The 21,800-nt window shown below is 37.1% G+C and overlaps 1 protein-coding gene across 6 annotated transcripts in view; it reads left to right on the top strand.

Moving 5' to 3' along the window:
- Positions 1-21,800, top strand: part of DMD (dystrophin) — a 2,254,125-nt gene that overhangs the window by 1,547,165 nt on the left and 685,160 nt on the right. For all 6 annotated transcript variants that reach the window (XM_040266338.1, XM_040266336.1, XM_040266334.1 and 3 more), the window contains one exon: positions 6,802-7,034. In XM_040266338.1, coding sequence (XP_040122272.1) covers positions 6,802-7,034 — 233 coding nt within the window. The remainder of the gene's footprint in view (positions 1-6,801; positions 7,035-21,800) is intronic.

Here is a 21,800-nt window from a genome sequence, read left to right on the forward strand (position 1 = left end):
CTGTCTTCAAATTAGTGTAGAAAGGATCCTTGTTTGGGTGAAGTCAGGTTGGAGATGGTCCTCAAGAATAATATTCAACTTGTGGGAGGAAACCAGATTTACCTGATTTTTCTTTTTTTGGCCCACCACTCTGTGCAGCTTGTGGGATCTTAGCCCCCCAACCAGGTATACGGCCTGGGCCCTCATTAGTGAGAATGCAGAGTTCTAAGCACTGGACCACCAGCGAATTCCCTCACTTGATTTTTATAATCCATATTTTTGTGAGTAGTTCAAGGTGATCTTCTCTCCCTAATTAGAATGAACATTAGATGATTTTGTGGATACCATAGGCTATAAACTACAGCTCTTGGAGTCAAAAGTATTTGAGTAATTAATAATATTTTATATTTTGAGTGGGACATGTATAAAAAATATCTGATGATCATATCAGTCTTAGAAATAGGTATAGTGGTTAAGTACACTGTCTTGGCATTGTCATTTGTTAATGTGAAATCCTCAGCAAAGTATCTTACCTTTTAGTAAAATGGAAATAATGCCAACCTGAAAATCATTTGGTAAACATTAAACAGGGCTTATCAATAACCTTGCCTGGCATGTAGAAAACCCTGAGTAAATGCTTGTGGTGAGATTGTAGGTGGTGATCTCTTTTCCAAGTGGCAGAAAATATTTCTTACTTGGATTATATACTTAGTAGAAGAAAAGAATCAATTAAAAAGTGATAAAGTAGCATTGCTAAGCTTTAAATGTCTATGGGTCTTACTGTCAACTAATTTGTTTCTCAAGTCCAGAAACATAGTTGATTATCATGAATCCTTAAGTTCCATTTCTCCAGGACTTTCCATGTATAATATAAGCTCCCAGTGTGCTAAAATGTAAATAATTGATGGTAGTTGAATCATATATATTATTTCCTCTTTAGAATGATGAGAAACAATACAGACAAAAATACATGTTTATGGATTCACAGTGTTTGTTTCTAATTTTTCACTTGTACTTGTAGACTACACATATTTAGAGAGAAGTGAGGTTCTTTTAGCGTCTATGCATGATTTCTAACTTTGGTACCATGCACTTTCTCGTATGAGTTTTATTAAACTACACGCCATCCTTCTAAATACTCAAAAAGAAAACTTTCCCTGTGTTGCTTGCATGGAGAACAGTTGTTTCATCTATTGGTGATATGGATAATAGCTAAAACAGTCTTTCCTATAGCCAGTGTTAGACAGTAATTCAATTTAACCACATATACAAAATGGTACTTTTTAGATATCTGTGTTAGTGTGAGTCCAATAATTTATCATTTTAGTCAGTGACTGATTTTTCAAATATCAAAGGAAAGAAAACCAAAAATTACCCACATTCATACAACAAAGCTAGAAATAGAATATGTGTTCCTTGTTGTCTTATCAACCAAAGGAGACCAGTGAATTACAGAAAAACCATGTGTGAATACTTCAAAGAAAGTATTCCAAACACATTGTGTATGTGTATTTTAAAAGATTTAGTAGTTCCTCTAAAGCTCTAAGTAAAGCTGTTAGTCTGACTAATCATGTACCCTCGAAACCAATTAAAATTTTAGACTACAGAAATGTTCTTCAAACACTTTTGAAAAAGTGAGAGTTTCCTCCTAAAGCCAACACCTTTTAATTAACAAAATACTCAGAGCAAAGCTGTGGTTTGCAATAGTATATTACACCTACTGTTACTCATGCTACTATTCCAGTCTGCCAAATTTGATTCCTTTCAGCAATTTTGAGCTTGACTTTTTGTATGCTAACTATGGAAAGGAAATAGTTTTTAGTAGAGTTATTTTAATTTTCTAATGAATGCATATGAAACACATTATGCTACAATTAGTAGTCAAACTACACAGGGTCTGTGTGTGCATGCACTTATCTGTTCATATATACATATTTATGATGTGTCAGTCTATTTATCTTTTTAACCTATCTACTTGGCTTAGTTATACACATTGTAATACATGCTGTTCTGACATGAACTGATTAACCAAGGACACTAGCGCCTGTTGCTGGAGCGATGGTTAATAGTGTGACACCGTAAAGACTCTTCCCCATGCTGGAAGAGATACTTTCTCCTTCAGACTTGAGAAGGATGACCTTGGTTTTAAAGAAGCAGAGATTTGAAGCAACCATTACTAGAGCCAACTTCTTGTGACCCTGGGCAGTGGCCTGAGGCAAGGGGCAGCTATCTCAACAAGCATATCAAACTGCGGGGGCATTAAACAGGAAGAAAAGGATCCCCACTGGCCGGAGGGGAAGCCATTTTTGGTACTTCTGAAGGAGGAGAACCTGGAAACCCATCCTAGAACTTTGTGCTTAAGATTCTGTGTATTCATTTACATATCCTAACTGCTTCCCTAATTAGGGATATGGGTTGAGAGAACTCTCAACAAATCCTCTTTGCATCTTTTAAATTATACAGTTAAAAGAAGACTCCCCTATAATGAGTAAATATCCCTCCCTGACCCTTGGCATCAAGATTCTGTTGCTCAGTCTGGGCAAAACCACTTAAACTACCTCTTGACCACCTAATAAGGTGATCTGCTTATGTTTTTAGTAAAATGACATAGAAAAGAAACAACCTCATTTTTTTCTCTTTAGATAAAGGCATCTGAAATGCAGTGTGAGTTGGTATATGATATATATAATAAAATAAGACCTCAAAATTTTTCCTTTGAAGCATCTTGCTTAATAAAAAAAATAAATAAAGTATATGCACATACATGAATCTAGAGGCAAGTCTTTTTGTGTTTAGTTGCTCAGTCATGTCTGACTCTTTGCAACCCCATGGACTGTAGCCTGTCTGTGGGATTCTCCAGACAAGAATACTGGAGTGGGTAGCCATTCCCTTCTCCAAGGATCTTGCCAACCCAGGGATTGAACCCAGGTCTCCTGCATTGCAGGCAGACTCTTTACTGTCTGAGTCACCAGGGAAGCCCCCAAGTCTTTTTAGGAAGAATGAAATATTTTCCAAGTAGTGTTATAGATAGAATTGGCCCTAAAAATGTGTGTGATAGATGAAAATTTGCCTCTTTCTAGTTTTTTATAGCACTTTTTTGTCTATTCTTGGAGAACCAAAGTTTCTGGAGTTTAGAATCTAGCTCTGAAGTACTATCAGCTATGCTGTAGCCATCGTAAAATCCCCAAACCTAATAATGGTGCAAGAATTTGTTTGTCCTAGTGATTATTGCATTTTAGTAATAAAATGTTAAAGATTCAATGTGTTTAAGACCCAAAAGACTAGTATAACTCAATGCCTCAGAGAGATTTTTTATTTACTTATTTATTTAGATTTTTAGTTATAAACTTACCCTGGTACCCCCCAAAAAGACAGAAATCTGGAGTTGGGATTTGAAAAGGAATTGAGACTTTTGTCTGGGGAAGGGAGAGGAGTTTTTTAAAAGTATATAGAGCATATGGAAGGGCAAAAAAGTGTGAGATGGTCTGTTCTAATTGGAGAATGCCACATAGAGACTGAGGTGACCGAGAGCATGGGAAGAATGGAGGGAGATGAGGCTAGAGTCGGAAGTCTGGTTCAGAGAGCACAGGACCTAGAAAGTCATGCTAATTTAGAAGGTGAGCAGCCAATAAACACTGGTTGAGCAGCAGAAGGGAAAAACACAGACAGTGTATCTACTGTCAAAGCAGTACTAGGAGGATCGGTCTCATTCATGTATTCAGAGGTCATCACTTGCTAGAGTCTATAGACATAGACACCTGCTAGAGTCTATGACGCCCTTCTCCTGCCCTCTATCTTTCCCAGCATCAGGGTCTTTTCCAGTGTGTTAACTCTTCACATCAGGTGGCCAGAATATTGGAGCTTCAGCATCAGTCCTTCCAATGAATATTCAGGGTTGATTTTCTTTAGGATTGACTGGCTCAATCTCCTTGCTGTCCAAGGGACTCTCGAGAGTCTTCTCTAGCACCAGTTCCAAAGCATCAGTTCCTTGGCACTCAGCCTTCTTTATGGCCCAACTCTCACATCCATACATAACTACTGGAAAAACCATAGTTTTGACTATGGCCTGCCCAATGAGTCCGTAAATCAGATCCTTTGCCCATAGTGGTGGCACAGATGGCTGCATTTCTCTGCCTCTCAACTCTTCTCTGAAGCTTTTTCAGCTGTCTTTGTACTTGGTGATACTTTTCTCCCCATTGGAGAATTTTGCGATATTACCCTCTCAATGTTAATTGTACTTTTTAGTCATCTTAAAACATTATTTTTCAATCTCTGGTCCTAGCCTTTCTTTCCAGTAGACTTACCCAGTCCAAAAAAAATGTGCTTTCTAGAAAACAATTGAGATCTGATGATTCTCTGCCTTATTCTTGGCTATATAGAAATTTAAGATGACGTGATCATTTCCACTTCATTAAGCTACTTCTTTGTTGGTCAGAAACAAGTCTAGAGAAAAAAAAATCTCATTCCTACTCTCTTGACAGTGAATTTTTCAAATCAGTTAAAAAAAAGCATCTGACATCTCTCAGAATCTTGAAATCCTCCCCAAAATACTGTGCGTTGCCAGAATATCTATTGTTTTGTATTTTAAGAACAATCTGTCCATATTTCCTAGTCAGCTAGGCATTCCACAGTTAGCTCCTATGGTGATATTTTATTTTAGCTCTCTTTTCATCCTCACCCATGTGTTCTCTCCAGGAATTCAGCTCTTCTCTTGGAATCCCTTTTAAGATTTTTAGAACCTATTGGCTCTCATGCTTTCTCCTACTAGATTATGAAGTCACAGGAGGCTATTTCTGCTTCAGATTATGTTTCATTCTTTCTAGAAAAAAACCTTAGAGTAGTGAGATAGCTTTGGGAAACTATTTCTTCTCCATCTTCTCAGTATCATTGTCTTTTCAGTCATTACTTCTTGGTATTATTTTTTTTAAGTCTTTATTGAATTTTCTACAATATTGCCTCTGGTTCTGTGCCCTGGCATTTTGGCCATGAGACATTCTGGATCCTAGATCCCCAGCCAGGGATCAAACCCACACCCCCTGTACTAGAAAGCAAAATCTTAACTACCAAACCTCCAGGGAAATCCCAATCTTGGCATCAGTGCTTTTTTTAATATAAATTTATTTATTTTAATTGGAGGTTAATTACTTTACAATATTGTATTGGTTTTGCCATACATCAACACGATCTGTCACATCACTTTTTTTTTCTTTCTGCCTTGTTCAAGATTTCTTCTTCCACCTGTAGGAACCTCTTGTTCTCCCCAAGAATCTTGAGAGATAGGAGACATGCCTCCATTCCTTTCATCATCTTCTCTAACAAAAAGACAACCTTAAAAAAGCTGAAAGTGATATAACCATGAAAAGTCATTTATGGTCACGTCAGAATGGAATGACATATGGCACATTTTCTTCATGCTTCTAGAACAATTGCATTATTGTCCATACCTCCGAGATTTCCCATTGAGATGCTGTGTTTTGCAGCTTTCCTTCAACACTTTCCTTCTGAACTACACAGGCCACTTTTTCTTCACTACCAGTCTCCTGGGTGTATCAGGCTCCAGAAGCCATTGCCTATGAATTCAATGTGACACTCCTTATCCTTTGTCACTCACCTGCGATAATCCCACTGTTTGTTGATATTTAGTATCAGTTCACACCAGCAAATTCAGTCCTTCAGTACATATAGGACTATACCAGGCCTTTAGCTGAGTTTTTCCCCAAATATTTTATATATTTCAATCCCTTATCTCTAACTTCTCACCATATTTGTTTATCATTCTGCTTCTTATTTATCATATAGATAGATAGATAGATAGATAGATAGATAGATATAGTAATACCTAACGTGATTACCTACTAGAGTCAGGAACTATGCTAATATTTTTCTTTTTATCTTCCTGCTATTGTACTATGTGCATTTCTTGTCTTAGTCATTGAATCTACACAGTTGCCCCTATGACATTAACCCTATCATTATCCTTACTTGCTGAAGAGAAAACCAGAAATTTAGAGAAGTTTGGTAACTTAACCATGGTCACAGTGTTCCTAAGACAGAGACAGGTATTCTCTCCCGGCGGGGGTTACTCTGGAACTTCAGATCTTAACTATTACTATATGCTACCTTACACTACAGTGTTCACCACTATTCATATTAATTTAATATTTCTTATAACTTTGAAACCATGTTTCATTATCCAAATGGAAAAACATGACTAGTTCTCATTTTTCAAAAATAACTAGCTTAGATTTTCTTCCCTGCTAGCCTCTTTATTACCAGTCTGAAAGCAAAGGAAAAAATATATGTATATATATAAGCCGCTCCCAATATAAAATACAGAGCAAAGACAAGAACATTTCATTGGCTTTGATTTCTCTAGAGTTCACCGCCAAAGTAATTTACTTCCTATTGAGGGAAATCATAAGTTTGAAATAAGATCTTATCCAATCTTTACTTTTTTTCCCCCTCTTGATTAAAAAAAAAATAGGTAAAACTTATTCACCTGGCACAGTCTGAATACTTTCTATTTTTCTTTACCAGTTCCACAACCTGTATAATTGTCATTGAGAAGGACTTTCTAAATTAAATTAATTGCTCAGCCATGAGGATAATCAAAACCATTTGAAAGACTGTTAAATGTTTATTAATGAAAAGTTGGGATCTTTGAATTTTTCTATCATGCAGTACTATCTAAAGTGTCCATATGGTTAGGAGAAAAACACATGATGTCATTTGTTGCCCTTACATCAGTTTTATTTTTATTGAAATTGTCTTCTTATCTTGTGTTTCTAATATATTTTTTCTTTTTTTAAAAAAAAAATTTAGCTCCTAGTCAGACTGTTGCTCTGGTGACACAACCTGTGGTTGCCAAGGAAACTGCTGTCTCCAAACTAGAAATGCCATCTTCCTTGCTGTTGGAGGTCCCTGCACTGGCAGATTTCAACCGGGCTTGGACAGAACTTACCGACTGGCTGTCTCTGCTTGATCGAGTTCTGAAAGCACAGAGGGTGATGGTGGGTGATCTTGAAGACATCAACGAGATGATCATCAAGCAGAAGGTATGGGGGAAAACAGATCACAGTTGGCAGAGGTTTGTCTTGAAAGTGAAGACTTTCCACAAGTCTCTTCATTCTTGAAGACCATTTGCCACCAGTTTTTATACAGCTTTTTTCCGTCAGCCAACACACTCTTCTGTTTACTCTGTTCAGTCCAAATATGATCAAGGAAACAAATTAATGCAGTTGTCTAAAACAGCCATAAACTGCACAGGAGTACTGGGAGTAAAAAAGCATAACCCCTAAAGTATAATTGGCTTAATGAAATTCACTAAACAACTAGTTTTTTAAAATTCTATTTTACATCAAATAAATACCTCATTTGAGCTATTTACATTTAAACTGTTTGTTTTGGTCCTCTGCAGCCAAAATATATTCCAGAATCAAATAAAATAATCCAGTCTTCTGAGTTGCCCATGCCAATTTTCCTCCTCCAGTGATAAGGATAATTGAAAATAAGCTACAAACAAGAAAAGTAACAAAACATAATGCATTTTTAAATAACATAGATCTTAATATTCATATTTAATTTTAATGCTATGCTCAAACATGTTTTTAATGCAAAGATTGCATTTCTCAGCCTCATTGCAATCCACTCTGCAAAATTATGACTTGAGAGACATAAGAATACACTGAAATAAATATGATTTACCTAGCTAGAAAAAATATACTGTATGTCTTTTATATTTCTGAATGAATAAGAAAAGTAGTTTTGAAAGGTTTATATGCTATAGCTTTTTACTTGTAAATGATTTTTCAAGTCTTTATTCTGAAGAAGTAATAAATTGTACTGAAGTTGTTTAGCTGTTACATAGCTACTTTTTGAAAAAACAGGGAATAGGGGCAGACAGATTTCTTTTTAAAATGAACTTCAGCAATTCAGTAAGAATGCAAATTATTTAATAGTAAGCAACCTGAAGTTAAAGTATCTTCATCTTAGACTCAGAAGACCTGAATTCAGTGGTCTTTTCTTTGTCATTTGCAAGTGGCATGACTGTGGTCAAACTATTCTCTGGATCTTGTTTCCTCTTCTGAGAGCAAGGCTCAAAGAATTCACATTCACATACATCATGTAGTGTTGGTTATGTTTGAATATAAAGATATGTAAATATATATATGCTGTTGCTGCTACTGCTGCTAAGTCGCTTCAGTCATGTCTGACTCTGCGCGACCCCATAGATGGCAGCCCACCAGGCTCCCCCATCTCTGGGATTCTCCAGGCAAGAAAACTGGAGTGGGTTGCCATTTCCTTCTCCAATGCATGAAAGTGAAAAGTGAAAGTGAAGTCACTCAGTCATGTCTGACTCTTAGCGACCCCATGGACTGCAGCCTACCAGGCTCCTCTGTCCATGGGATTTTCCAGGCAAGAGTACTGGAGTAGGGTGCCATTGCTTTCTCTGAAATATATATATAGTTATCTATATATTTGTATAAATGTATAGTTGGTTTTTTTTACTGCTTTATGACAAGTATCATTAGCCAAATTTTTCCCAAAAAGCAAATGAAACTCATAGATATCACACTCCTAATAAGTAGCAGAACAAAGATTCAAATCCACGTCTGTCTGGTCTCTAAGCCTGTGTTCTTACTATGTATACTGCCTGCCAGTATTAACTGTAAATGTAGCTGCCATTTGGTGATACATGTGTATTTGTATATATAGTCTGTGTCAGATGCAATGCTAAGCATTTTACAGTTGCAATGTGCTGATATATACAGCAAGCTTCCCTGGTAGCTCAGTGGTAAAGAGTCTACATGCCAATGCAGGAGACTTGAATTCAGTCCCTGAGTTGGGAAGATCCCCTGGAGAAGGAAATGCAATCCACTTCAGTATTCTTGCCTAGAGAACCCCATGGACAGAGGAGCCTGATGGGCTAGAGTCCATAGAGTTGCGAAGAGTCGGACATTACTGAGTGGCTGAGCACACACACACATTACATAAGGAAACAAGAGGCACATTCTTTCACAGCATCATATTGAGTTATACCAGTACTTCTGGAACTATCCCTAACCAGAGGAGGCAGTGTGTTATAATGTTTTAAACAAGGGCTTTGAAATTAGGTTGCCTGGGTTTAAAGCTTGGCTTCTCTACTACAGCTGTGTGACCTTGGGTGAGTTATTCAACCTCTCTGAGCCTGAGGTCATCTGTCTATACAATGTAGATAATGACACTATCTTCCTTATAGGAGATCATGAGGATGCAATTGGGTTGTACATGAAAATGCTTCCCACCTTGCCTCGATCACTGAAACTATTCAACTAGTGTTAGTGATTAATATTGGATTATAAGCAAGCTATATAAATCTGCCTGTTCATGGCCTTTGTGCTATATGTCATATAATAATATTACATGAAAATAAGAGCTCATTTCCACACCTGGACCCCATTATGCTCATGACATTACAGCCTCCTTTAAAAGCCAGTAGATACTAGAGTGGGGAAGGCAGTATACACTCTTTTGTGAAATGTTTGATGCCTCTTCAAAGTGATGGTCTTTAAATTACAGGTCCAAAAGTAATTCAGAGAAGTTCAAGTGCCATGTCTGGGGTCACGGAAAGCCAGTACAGTTGTCAATCCAATGGGAGATTGCTTCTGAAATCCGCCATGGATAACAAAATCTGCAGATGCTCAAGTCCTATAATTGGCAGATAGGGAGGGTCAACTCTGCTAATTAAAAAAAAAAAACAAAAACATGTAATTGGACCTGCACACTTGGAACCTGTGTTGTTCGAGGGTCAATTGTATTTAAATTTGTTCACATGCACACACACACACACACACCTATAATCTCTCTTCTCTTGCTAAATAGTAGGGATGATTTTCCTGCTTCTTCCCCTTATATTGAAAAAAAAATTATAAAGATCTTGCCAATTCTTGCCTTGTATAGCTTCAGTCACTACATGATCAGTAAAATGACTCTAAATAAACATTAAACAAATTGTGTGAGGGGAGATAAGAAAAAAGATGAGTTTGGGGAAGTATTTATTATGATATCAGAAAATAAGTATCTCCTATATATGGAGTTTTAAATAAATTCTAACTTTACTGTTTGAGGTATAAGACATGAGGCAGTATCCCACAAGTGCTTTATAAACTGTAAAAACGCTATCTGCCTATTTATTCATATATTCTTATAGTAAGTTTATATTGAGCTACTACTTACTGCCTGGGAAATACAGAGTTGGATAAGATAGGGGGGTAAAAGCATTGACAGCACTCTGTTAGAAATAAATTTTAGCACATATTTAGCATTAATGATGTCCCAGACACTTTTCTATGTACTTTGTGTATCTGTGTGTAGACTTAGTCACTCGGTCGTGTCTGGCTCTTTGCAACCTCATGGATTGTAACCTGCCAGGCTCCTCTGTCCATGGGGTTTCTCCAGGCAAGAATACTGGAGTGGGTGGCCATGCCCTCCTCCAAGGAATCTTCCCAACCCAGGGATCGAACCCAGGTCTCCCACATTGCAGGCAGATTCTTTACCATCTGAGCCACAAGGGAAGCCATTGTGTATACTACTTAATGTTTACAACAGTACTGTGAGACTTACACTAAAGCACAGTGAGGTTAAGTAACTTACCCAAGGGACTTCCCTAGTGGTCCAGTGGTTAAGAATCTGCCTAGCAGCGCAGGGGACGCAGGTTCAATTCCTGGTTGGGGAACTAAGGTCCTGCATGCTGTGGAGCAACTGAACCTGTGTGCCGCAACTAGACAATCCATGTGCAACAACAAAAGATCCCTGCATGACAGACCTAACACCTGATGCAGTCAAATAAATATATATTTTAAGAGGTAACTTGCCCATGGACACATAGTAAAAAGACAACAGTGAGATTTGAACTCAAGCAGTCTGGGCCCAGAATCCCCACCCTTAATCACCACAGTTTTCTGCTTCCCTGGATATCCTTGGGTGATGCTCCAGGGACTAACTTCATGGCAGGGACATCTAACTAAGCCAGGGAGGAGGATGCATGTCAGGAAAAGCTTCTTGAAGAAGATAAAACCCAAGCCAAGCATTTAGGAACAAGTTGGAATTAACCAGGTAGATTAAATGGCAGAGGCCAAGTGCTTTTCACTGAGGTAAGCAGTGCAGTATGTTATAGAAAGTGTGATTCCATCTGGCTGGGACTAAGGAGGTGAGGAGGGAATTGATGTTGCATAGAGAAGGGTAGAGCTAAAATATGGGGATTCTTCCTTACCAGACTACAGAGGGTTTTTTTTTTTTTTTTTGACATGTAGTATTACAGTAGTTTCAGGTGTACAATGTAGTGATTGTATATTTTTATCCATTACAAATTTATACAGTTCAATTCATTAATCTGCTATAAAATAAGCCATCCTACACAACTGTTACACTATCGACTAAGGAGTTCTGATTATGGCCTACAGGTGGTGGCAACCCTTAAGGAATTTTAAACAAAGAAGTATTGATAAAAGCATCAAATGTAGTTTAGTTGCATATTATTGATAGGTTTCTCTCCGTGCAAGCAACAGAAATATCCTCTGATTAAATCAAGCAGAAAGTAAACTTGCTCTAATTAGCATGAAGGCAGTGCGGAAAGATGGGGCTTCCCTGGTGGCTCAGTGGTAAAGAACCCACTTGCCAGTGTAGGAGATGTGGGTTCAGTCTCTGGGTCAGGAAGATCCCCTGGAGAGGGAAATGGCAACCCACTCCAATATTCTTGCCTGGGAAATTGCATGGACAGGAGCCTGGCGGGTTACAGTCCATGGGGTTGCAAAAGAGTTGGACATAACTTAGCAACTGAACAAAAACAATGGAAGAAGACCCAGAAAAAGAAAAGGGATCTAAGTGTGCCTGGGCATTTAGTTAGCAGGCTCTACTTGAGTCTCCTTGTGACCCTCTTTTTCTCTTTATTCTGTGTAGCTGTTCAAAATGTAAAGTTCTAGGAGTCCAGCTGACCTTACTTAGGTCACACCCCCACCTCTTAGCTAAAAGAGAGCAGAGAACATTGATTTAAACCCCTCTCCTTCCAAAGCTCCTTACACTGGAGGAGAGATCATTTACTCCCATCCCTACCCCAGTCTAAGCAATATGTTTATTTCAACTTTGCAGTATAGAGACCTGAAATAAAACTATTTATGCCCCAGTACTATAAATACAATTTTGACACCTTCACATTCAGTAATTAGTTCTCCAAAAAACATAGATTGCTTTCTGGATAATGTGAATGAAATGTGATAAATAAGTTTCATTTTTTACAGAGATTAGAGTTGGGGGATTGTAATTGTAGCTGCAGAGCATCAGAAATTAGAAAAGATGATGTAATAAAACATCTTATGACTCTGGGAGAACTTAATTTTTATTTTATTAACTTCAGATCAAACTTTAGAGATGCAGTGATTAAAATGTGGTCCCCAGAAAGGGAATAACAAGATGGCATTTGAATAAGTTAGCTTTTCATAGTTCTAGACCTGAAATTGAAAAATCACTCATTTGATATTAAGCTTCTGCTCTGCTTTAGCGTAAATTGTTTAATTAAATTCTTATCTTAGAAAATTGGGGGCTGCTACCATTTAGAAATGAAGATAATATTTACTAAGTGAATTATATTAAGCAAAAACTGAAAGTTAACATTACAACTATAATTTTGTAAAAGATTGTTATATGTAGCCATTTAAAATATTAAGCAACTCGACTGCTTAATTTTAGAGTAAAAAATATGCTATTGTAGAGGAATAGAGATGTGTGTGAACTATGCAAATTAGGCCTTTAAAAGTAAAACACCCATGAAGCTCTAAGTTTATTTTCTAAAATTGGGAATGTATAGCAGAGGATGATTTGTAATAGATAATTTAGTGTCGGAGAAATCTGATAAAAAATATTTTTCCTATTTCATCACATATTTAAGTAAAATTGCTCTGAAGTAAAATTGTTTTGACAATTATTCACAGTTTTCTTTTACTGACGTAATATATCCAGTGAAGGAGAAAATATGTCTAGAGTTTTCCTCTGAAAGTGATGATTAAGTATGACCCTTAAGGAAGGGAAGTTGGGGGAGAGACAGAGGAAGGGGAGGAGAGAAGGAAAGAAAGAGAGGAGGGAAAGAAAGAAGGGGAGAAGGGAAGAGAAGCAGGAAGGAAGGCAGGAAAAAAAAATAGAAGGAGGGATGGAAGGTGAGGAGGAGAGAGGTTGGAGAGCTAGAGTTGTAAATGGAAAATCTGGGTAGAGGTCGAGGCAGTGGATAGATAATTGGATTGTTATCAACAAATAGGATTTACGTGGCCATGAGATATCATTATTTTTTCTACTAGTGTCTGATTACCTGTGCCAAAAAAATTATAGTCTTTTTTCAAGTCATTTTGGCCAGGTGTTCAGGGTAATTCACCACTAAATCTGAACCACAGGCACTTGTATCGAATAAAGAATTGAATAGGCAAAGAGTTTTGTCCTCTAATAAGACCTCTCCAGGTTGGGGTTGAGACAAATTGACCAATCTGGACAAGATGATAATAGCATTGTTCAAGATTCATTTTTAACTGCACGTTATACTGCTACCTGGGAGATTGCATTATCCAAAGATTGAATAAGCAGTTTTCGTGGGTACAGTGTATATTTAAATGGGAAATAATTACTTGGATGTGCTTAATTTTTTTTATTGTTAAGGTCAGAGTCTTTAATAAAAGTTCTATGATTATTTTTTTTTTCAACTCTGGCTGTATCTACACAAAGAGCAATTGCATGGCTCCAGAAGCATTCTGATTATAATTTTTGTCAAATACATTCAACCATAATCTGATGACAAAAGAACATGTCTAGCGTCAATTTAGAAGGATTAAGTGGAACATTGTGGGAGTTGGGGGACAATGGCATCAATTGTTTAAACTAAAAACAGAATACTTCTTGGTATTATTCTATTGCCATGAGCACAGAAGAAAAGAGGGTATTACAAATAGTTTCCATTATTCAACAAATGAGAAAGGTTACAGATAATATAGTAACTTGGTATACAGTCACTTCATGAATGTAGATGCCCTAATGGAAATACAGACCTCTTGGGAATAGATGTTTCTTCTTTTTCCGTGGGCCTACCCCTTCTTAAACATCTCATCATTTCTCCACTACAATAAAAAAACAAGCAGTTTATTTCCATGGGTATCCAATATATTTCAAAAGTTAGATGGCAGTCATCTTAGTGTGAGGAGATTAATTATTCTGTTTTTATCTTTTCTCAAGCAACCATCCAGTGGTTGTTTCATCTTTTCTCAAACAACCATCCAGTGCTCATCTCATCTGTTCTTTTCAGCACAACCTTGTTTAAGAAACACCATACCAGAGTTTACTGCCTTTCTATATGTAGAAGATGTGTTGCATTCTACAGAGAGTAATATGGCACTATGTTTGGCTGAAGATATTTGCAAATTTGTACTACAATTACCTTCTGAAAAATGTACATGTCTCCTGTAGAAAGCTGTGGATCACTATTCTGCATGCAGTTTTCTTTCCTTACCTCATGAGAGCCAAATTCACTGTTATCTTCGCTGAAGATCATTCAGATATGTCATCAGTAGTATGACTTATACTCTCAGATCATGGCAAAAGTAACCCCCATAAAATACAAAAGTCATAGAGTTGCAAACACAAAAAAATTCATTTTTCAAAATACTATAATAACCTTTTTTATGGAAAATGATATACACTTGTTTTTGCTTAAAGATAAACATAAGCTTTACCAAACCACATATTTCAGTGTATGTGAATGGAGATGCAAATCTTACTACATTTCAATTCAGTTCACTGTAAAATTTTCTGTCAAAACCTTGGCAAGTAAAACTGAACCATGATATTTACATAAATTCTGTTAAAAGCCAGTATATTGTGTTTTCAATGAAATACCATTGGGATTCTGATAAGGAAGTTTATGTTTCTCATTGTTTTCAAATAGTGAATTGTATTTACAAATAGTTTCCCTTATTCAACAAATGAAATCTTCTTGCTTGGGTTTAGATAGGGATTCCTTTATATGAAATGGCTTTTTTTTTTCCCCACAAAAATACCTAAAATCTGGGATCTTCTCTCTGCTCTAAGAAAGCAATATAAGTAATTCAATGTCTCTGAATCTTTTTTGAAAGCTGCATAATGTTATTATACACTAACTATTATTACCTGCTTTGGGGGCTTTTATAATTTGGGGTCCTTGAAGTCTATTATTGAAGTTACAGTGTGTTATAAATTAGATTCTTATTACTCACTGTTAAGGTAATGCTAGGTAATGTTAGTGTCAGGTACATGCTATTCTGTTCATTAATTCAACAAATTGTCTTTGAAAACCCATGTTACAAAGTATATTATAAAATGATGTTGGAAAGTGATAGTGGAATAAGTTTGAATTTAAATTTGATTTCCTGTGTATGTTAGCAAATAATTGAAGAGATAAAGCATGGATCACACATCACTATTAGTGTTTTTGTTCATTTAGCCACAGTTTTCTATAAATGATTACTTAGGTTACAGCATATATATATATATACATACACACACACACACACACACACATATTGCTAAAATACCTATAAAGTGGTAGATACTTTTAATAGTCTGCAATGAAAATAAATACTACTACTATTTCTTTCCTCTCTCAGTTCCTACTTTGGAGACCTCTGACTTGCAATGTCACAAGGAAATTATTAGAAATATAATAACTACCTTTTAATGGCTTTCAGTATAAGACTGGTTTTGTTTATCTGTTGTTTATTGAACACATGATGGTGAAAGATGTCAGTGTTATCTACTCTCGGGGATTAAAAATAAGAATAATTTAGGCTCTAGTTTTAGAGTGTATCTTCTGTGAGGGAAGAATAAAAAACAGAGAGTGATAATTGCCACAAAAGAAAAAATGATATGGTGTTTTCAGTTTTATATATATTTTAATGAATGAATCATTTATTTTCTCCCTCTTAATATGTGCCTCCCTCTCTCATATAGAAGACAACTAAACTAGACTTCTCTTTCCAGATGTCTTATTAATCTTTAATAATCTAGGGGTGAAAATTTATTTTTGTATGATATGTTCCAATGTTTTAAAATTGCATAAACTAAGGTTCAGTTCAGTCCAGTTGCTCAGTCATTTCTGACTCTTTGAGATCCCACAGACTGTAGCACACCAGGCCTCCCTGTTCATCACCAACTCCTAGAGCTTATTCAAACTCATGTCCATCGAGTCGGTGATGCCATCCAACCATCTCATCCTCTGTCGTCCCCTTCTCCTCCTGCCTTCAATCTTTCCCAGCATCAGGGTCTTTTCAAATGAGTCAGTTCTTCGCATCAGGTGGCCAAAGTAGTGCAGTTTCAGCTTCCGAATTGGTCCTTCCAATGAATATTCAGGACTGATTTCCTTTAGGATGGACTGGTTGGATCTCCTTGCAGTGCAAGGGACTCTCAAGAGTCTTCTCCAGCACCACAGTTCAAAAGCATCAATTCTTTGGCGCTCAACTTTTTTTATAGTCCAAGTCTCACATCCATACATGACTACTGGAAAAACCATAAACTAAGGTAACTGATTGGTAAATTTCCAAGGTCATCATAGCGTCATTTTTTTTGAGAGAGAGGCAGTAACATATGGCCATGTTCTGTTATCTTTTATCCATTTACTAAAAATGACACTCGAATTTCTAGAGTGATTGGAGTAAATTCTTTACTAGATTTATAATAATGACTTTGAATATAATTTTAATAATTCATAAAACCTTCCAGATTTCCTTATCTTTATATTTTAGATTCTGTGTAAACAAGTAGCATCATACTCAAGAACTACTTATTTCTTGTGATTTATTCAAGGAAAAAATGGCTTCCATATTATTTATCTCAAGAATAGAAATAGTTGGATTTATCTGACGTAGTCTCTCTTCAATTATGACAGGAGAATAAACTTTTTAATGATAGACTTCATCTCCCCCCTCACCAAACTGATTTAATCTCTGTTCAGCTCTAGGATTATTTTGAAACCTTTCAACTATAAATAAGAAAATGAAAGCCAGGGAGAAAGGTTGGGGCAAAAAGACCATAGATAAATCTCTACTTAAGAAGGTGGAGAGAAGAGAATAATTTACACTTAACTCCTTCATGTTTTTTTTCCCTGTAAACCTGAGGGAAAACAATTTGTAGCAACTCTGTAGAGACTAAGCTTTTCTGTCATGTCATATTATATTAAAATCATAAAAAGCTGCCACTTTTAGAACCATAAATGCCCTTTGAGAAATTTGACATAAAAATCAAACTGCCACTTTACCACACTTACCCATGTTCGATTTTTTTTTCTTTTAGTTATATAATAGGTGTTAGGCACTAGAAGGAAACAGTTATTGGGGGCAGATAATAGCAGATGGAAAGAATGCAAGCAGGCAAGAAGCTATATATAAGGAGATTTTACAGTAAAATTGTCCTCTAAATCAAAAGGAGGATGTATTTTATTTTTAGCATTAGGAAACTTTTTAGATGAGAACTGTGCAGCCATTTCAAGGTGTGAATTCTAATCCAATCCAATTATGAAGTAGCCACATCAATGACTTAGGGTTCCTTCATACTCCTTCAAGTTGATTATAATGATTAGAAATGTAGTGTTGACTGGTTTGTCAGAGCATTAAAGCCTTTGAGGTCTTGCCCTGCCTTCTCAGTGAAATTTGTTTTGATAGCTCCAATCTGTATTGGTCTTTTAAATCAGTGATTGACTACAATATTATTTTGCCCTTTAAGTATATGTTTTTTGTAAAGCTCCTTCTGTTGTCTTGAACCTCGTTTATAAACATTTATTGTCATTCGACTTTTTATATTCTTTTATTCTAGCCCTTGAAATGAATTTAAATTCCCTTAAAGACAGGCATACTATTTGCTGTAGCAGCTAAGGACATACATGGTGTTTTATAAATATTGTTGATTTACTTTATCTTCATGGATGACTAGTTTTATTTAGCATTTGGAATATAACAATCTGTTATAGAACCATTTGCATATTTATGTTTATTTTATTTTTTAAATGCAGTGTGATTTATGTCTGTTTTTGGTCAGTGATGGATGAAAGACTCCTGGGAATTAAATTTGCCACATCAAGTAAAAACAATTATAGTTTTAGACTCTAAGAATTGTAGGAACTAAAGGAGCATATTTTTCCAAATTAATACTGTTCAGATTGTGTTTGGCTGCATGTGACAAAATCCTCTTAACAGTAGCTTATCCAGATAGTTTTTTTTTTTAATTCTGAAGGAAGACCTTCAGAATTATGTATTCCAGGGTAAGTCCAATAGCCACAAACTCTTGTGTCCCAACTCTTCCTTGAGCCATCCCAGCCATCCTAAATGTTTGACTTTCATTCCTCCCTGGGATCTCAAGGTGGCTCCACTGCCACTAATCACTACGTCTTTGACTTAACGTGGAAAAGGGGGAAATGGGGAGAGTAAATGCATGTGCCCAGGTATGTCAGCTCTTACTTAAAAGGAAAGCAAAAGCTTTTCTGGCAGCCTCACGTAGAAGAGGTCTACTCACACTACAGAAATGTGTCACATGACTGCTCCTAGCTTTAAGGGATTCTGGGAGGATAGAGTATTTTAAATAAGTAGTTGAATTTCTTTATTTACAATTCAGAAGAAAATTGGTGACCTAATCCTAAAACCCTGCCATTCTGAACAAAATTTGGATTTTTTAGTTAAAAAAAAGAATGGATATTTGGTCAGCAAGTGGTGATGTCTGATGAATGTGAAGTGAAAGTGAAAGTAGCTCAGTCTCCTCTGACTTTTTGCAATCCCATGGACTATAGCCCAATAGGCTCCCCTGTCTATGGGTTCTCCAGGCAAGAATACTGGAGTCAATTGCCATGCCCTTCTCCAGGAGATCTTCCTGACCCAGGGATCAAACCCAGGTCTCCTGCATTGCAGGCAGATTCTTTACCATCTGAGCCACCAGGGAAGGCCTATGTCTGATCGTATGCTCTTAACTAAAGCATATTTCTCTACTTTAGACTTAAGTAGCTTTTAAAAAAAATTAATTAGTTGTGGGATCTTTGATCTTCGTTGTGGCATACAGGATCTTTAGCTAAGGTTCCTGACCAGAGATTGAACCTGGGCCCCCTGCATTGGGAGCATAGACTCTTAGCCACTGGAACACCAAGGAAGTCCCTAGACTTAAATAGCTTTTTAATTAGCTAAAAACATGATGTAATTTTTCTCTTGTCTTCTTAGTTCTTTCTTTGGAGATGGTATGGAGGTGTGAATGAAAGAATAGCCCTTCGATGAATGTTTAGTAGTAGCTATCACTTACTTTACTTTACAATCACGCTGTACAAAGGTCACTGAAAACAATGTAAATTAAGTGAAAAATGGAAATGTGTTGTGTTTGTATGTCCTATTCTCAAGGAATAACTTCCTAACTAACCAAATGTGTTGTCTGTAATTCTCTAAATCTGCAGTGTTCAATACACTAGTCATATGTGGCTATTTAAATTTCAGTTAATTAAATTTTGAAATCAGTTCTTTAGTTGCATTGGCCACATTTCAAATGCTCAGTAGCCAGATGTGACTCAGTCAGTCAGTCAGTTCAGTCACTCAGTCATGTCCAGCTCTTTGTGACCCCATGAATCGCAGCACGCCAAGCCTCCCTGTCCATCACCAACTCCCGGAGTTCACTCAGACTCACGTCCATCGAGTCCGTGATGCCATCCAGCCATCTCATCCTCTGTCGTCCCCTTCTCCTCCTGCCCCCAATCCCTCCCAGCATCAGAGTCTTTTCCAATGAGTCAACTCTTCGCATGAGGTGGCCAAAGTACTGGAGTTTCAGCTTTAGCATCATTCCTTCCAAAGAAATCCCAGGGCTGATCTCCTCTAGAATGGACTGGTTGGATCTCCTTACAATCCAAGGGACTCTCAAGAGTCTTCTCCAGCACCACAGTTCAAAAGCATCAGTTCTTTGGTGCTCAGCCTTCTTCACAGTCCAACTCTCACATCCATACATGACTACTGGAAAAACCATAGCCTTGACTAGACGGACCTTTGTTGGCAAACTAGTGTCTACCATATTGGACAGTGCAGACAGAAAACATTTCCATCACTGCAGAAAGTACTATTGGACTGCTGCTGCTGCTGCCTAGTTGCTTCAGTCATGTCCGACTCTGTGTGACCCCGTAGACAGCAGCCATCAGGCTCCCCCATCCCTGGGATTCTCCAGGCAAGAATACTGGAGTGGGTTGCCATTTCCTGCTCCAGTGCGTGAAAGTGAAACGTGAAAGTGAAGTCGCTCAGTTGTGTCGACTCCCAGCGACCCCATGGAGTGCAGGCTAGCAGGCTCCTCCATCCATGGGATTTCCCAGGCAAGAGTACTGGAGTGGGGTGCCATTGCCTTCTCCAACTATTGGACAGTGATGTTCAAAAAAACTCTAACACACATGCTCTTTAACTTTATTTCAGACATCAAGGAAACAAAATTAAATGATTTCAATCATTTGTTTTACTACCTCCAAATGTTTTTTAAAATTGGAGAAGGAGAAAGTACTTTCATAGCAGCATTAATAGCCTGACAAATTCTGAAGCAGTCCATTAGCATCAATATACATAGTATTAGGTCATCAGTTTTCATGTTCTGAATAATTAAGACCTACATACACTCATGGGGTTCAAGGGAAAATGTAAGCAATTAAAAGATTACCTGTTCTAGCATGATGATCTAACAAGAAAACAAATATTAGGGCCTATTTAATATAAAATTTATTTTAAAAATATCAAGGTTTTCCTCCTTGTCTGCATTGCCCTTTTCATAACACAACCTCTTTACTTGGTCTTGACCTTTCATTACAAGCCCGTGCTTCCTTGGCCATCCAGGCTCGCTTCATTGCAGCACTGTCCTAAGACACAAGTACATAGACTTTTTTATCTTCTTTCTCAGCCCGTGCTCCAGCAAGAACAACCACCCTTGCCTTTCCTAATCAATTGTGATTAAAAAAAAAAGATGAGTTAAAATTTTGACCAGCAAATATACTGTTATTCCTAAGTGAGAGAATATCTCAACATTCTCCCAGCTGTTTTCTGAACACTAGATCCACCATATGTTAATAGATATTCACCATGACAAAGTCAAATAAGCTGAGAAATGTACATGCACTTTACCTATCATGAAGATCCACAGTGTGTACATCATTATAGCAAAGTCACTGATGAGTCCTGCACAATTGTTAATGTCATTTAGGTCAGCATTTCTCAGTCATTTCTCCATGCAAATCATTTGTGTAGAATATATTGAGGACCACAGTTTAGAAAATGTTCATTTTTCTTAGTGAAATATGCATGTCATTGTGAGTCACTTGACTTCTATATATGCAATTGTTTTTACCAAATTAATATTTCAAAAGTCTTTCTTCTTGGCACCAAATCTATAATGTGTAAAGTTATTCATAGGATAGAAATTTTGCCTCTCACTATTGTATAACTCCCTGGAGCAGGAAATGACAGCCCATCCCAATATTCTTGCCTGGGAAATCCTCTGGTAGCTCAGTGGTAAAGAACCCACCAGATAAGCAGGAGATGTGGGTTTGGTTCCTGGGTCGGGAAGATCTCCTGGAGAAGGAAATGGCAACCCACCCCAGTATTCTTGCCTGGAGAATCCCATGGACAGAGCAGCCTGGTGGGCTACAGTCCATGGGGTCACAAAGAGTTGGAATGATTTAGTAACTAAGAAACAACAATAACAATAATTATATACCTACCAGGGAGCTAGGCAGCCTCCCGAATAAATATCTGAGGGAAATAAATTAGCACAGTATTCTGTAAAAT

The sequence above is a fragment of the Oryx dammah genome, unplaced genomic scaffold (assembly GCF_014754425.2).
Source record: "Oryx dammah isolate SB20612 unplaced genomic scaffold, SCBI_Odam_1.1 HiC_scaffold_23, whole genome shotgun sequence".
Classification (NCBI taxonomy): domain Eukaryota; kingdom Metazoa; phylum Chordata; class Mammalia; order Artiodactyla; family Bovidae; genus Oryx; species Oryx dammah.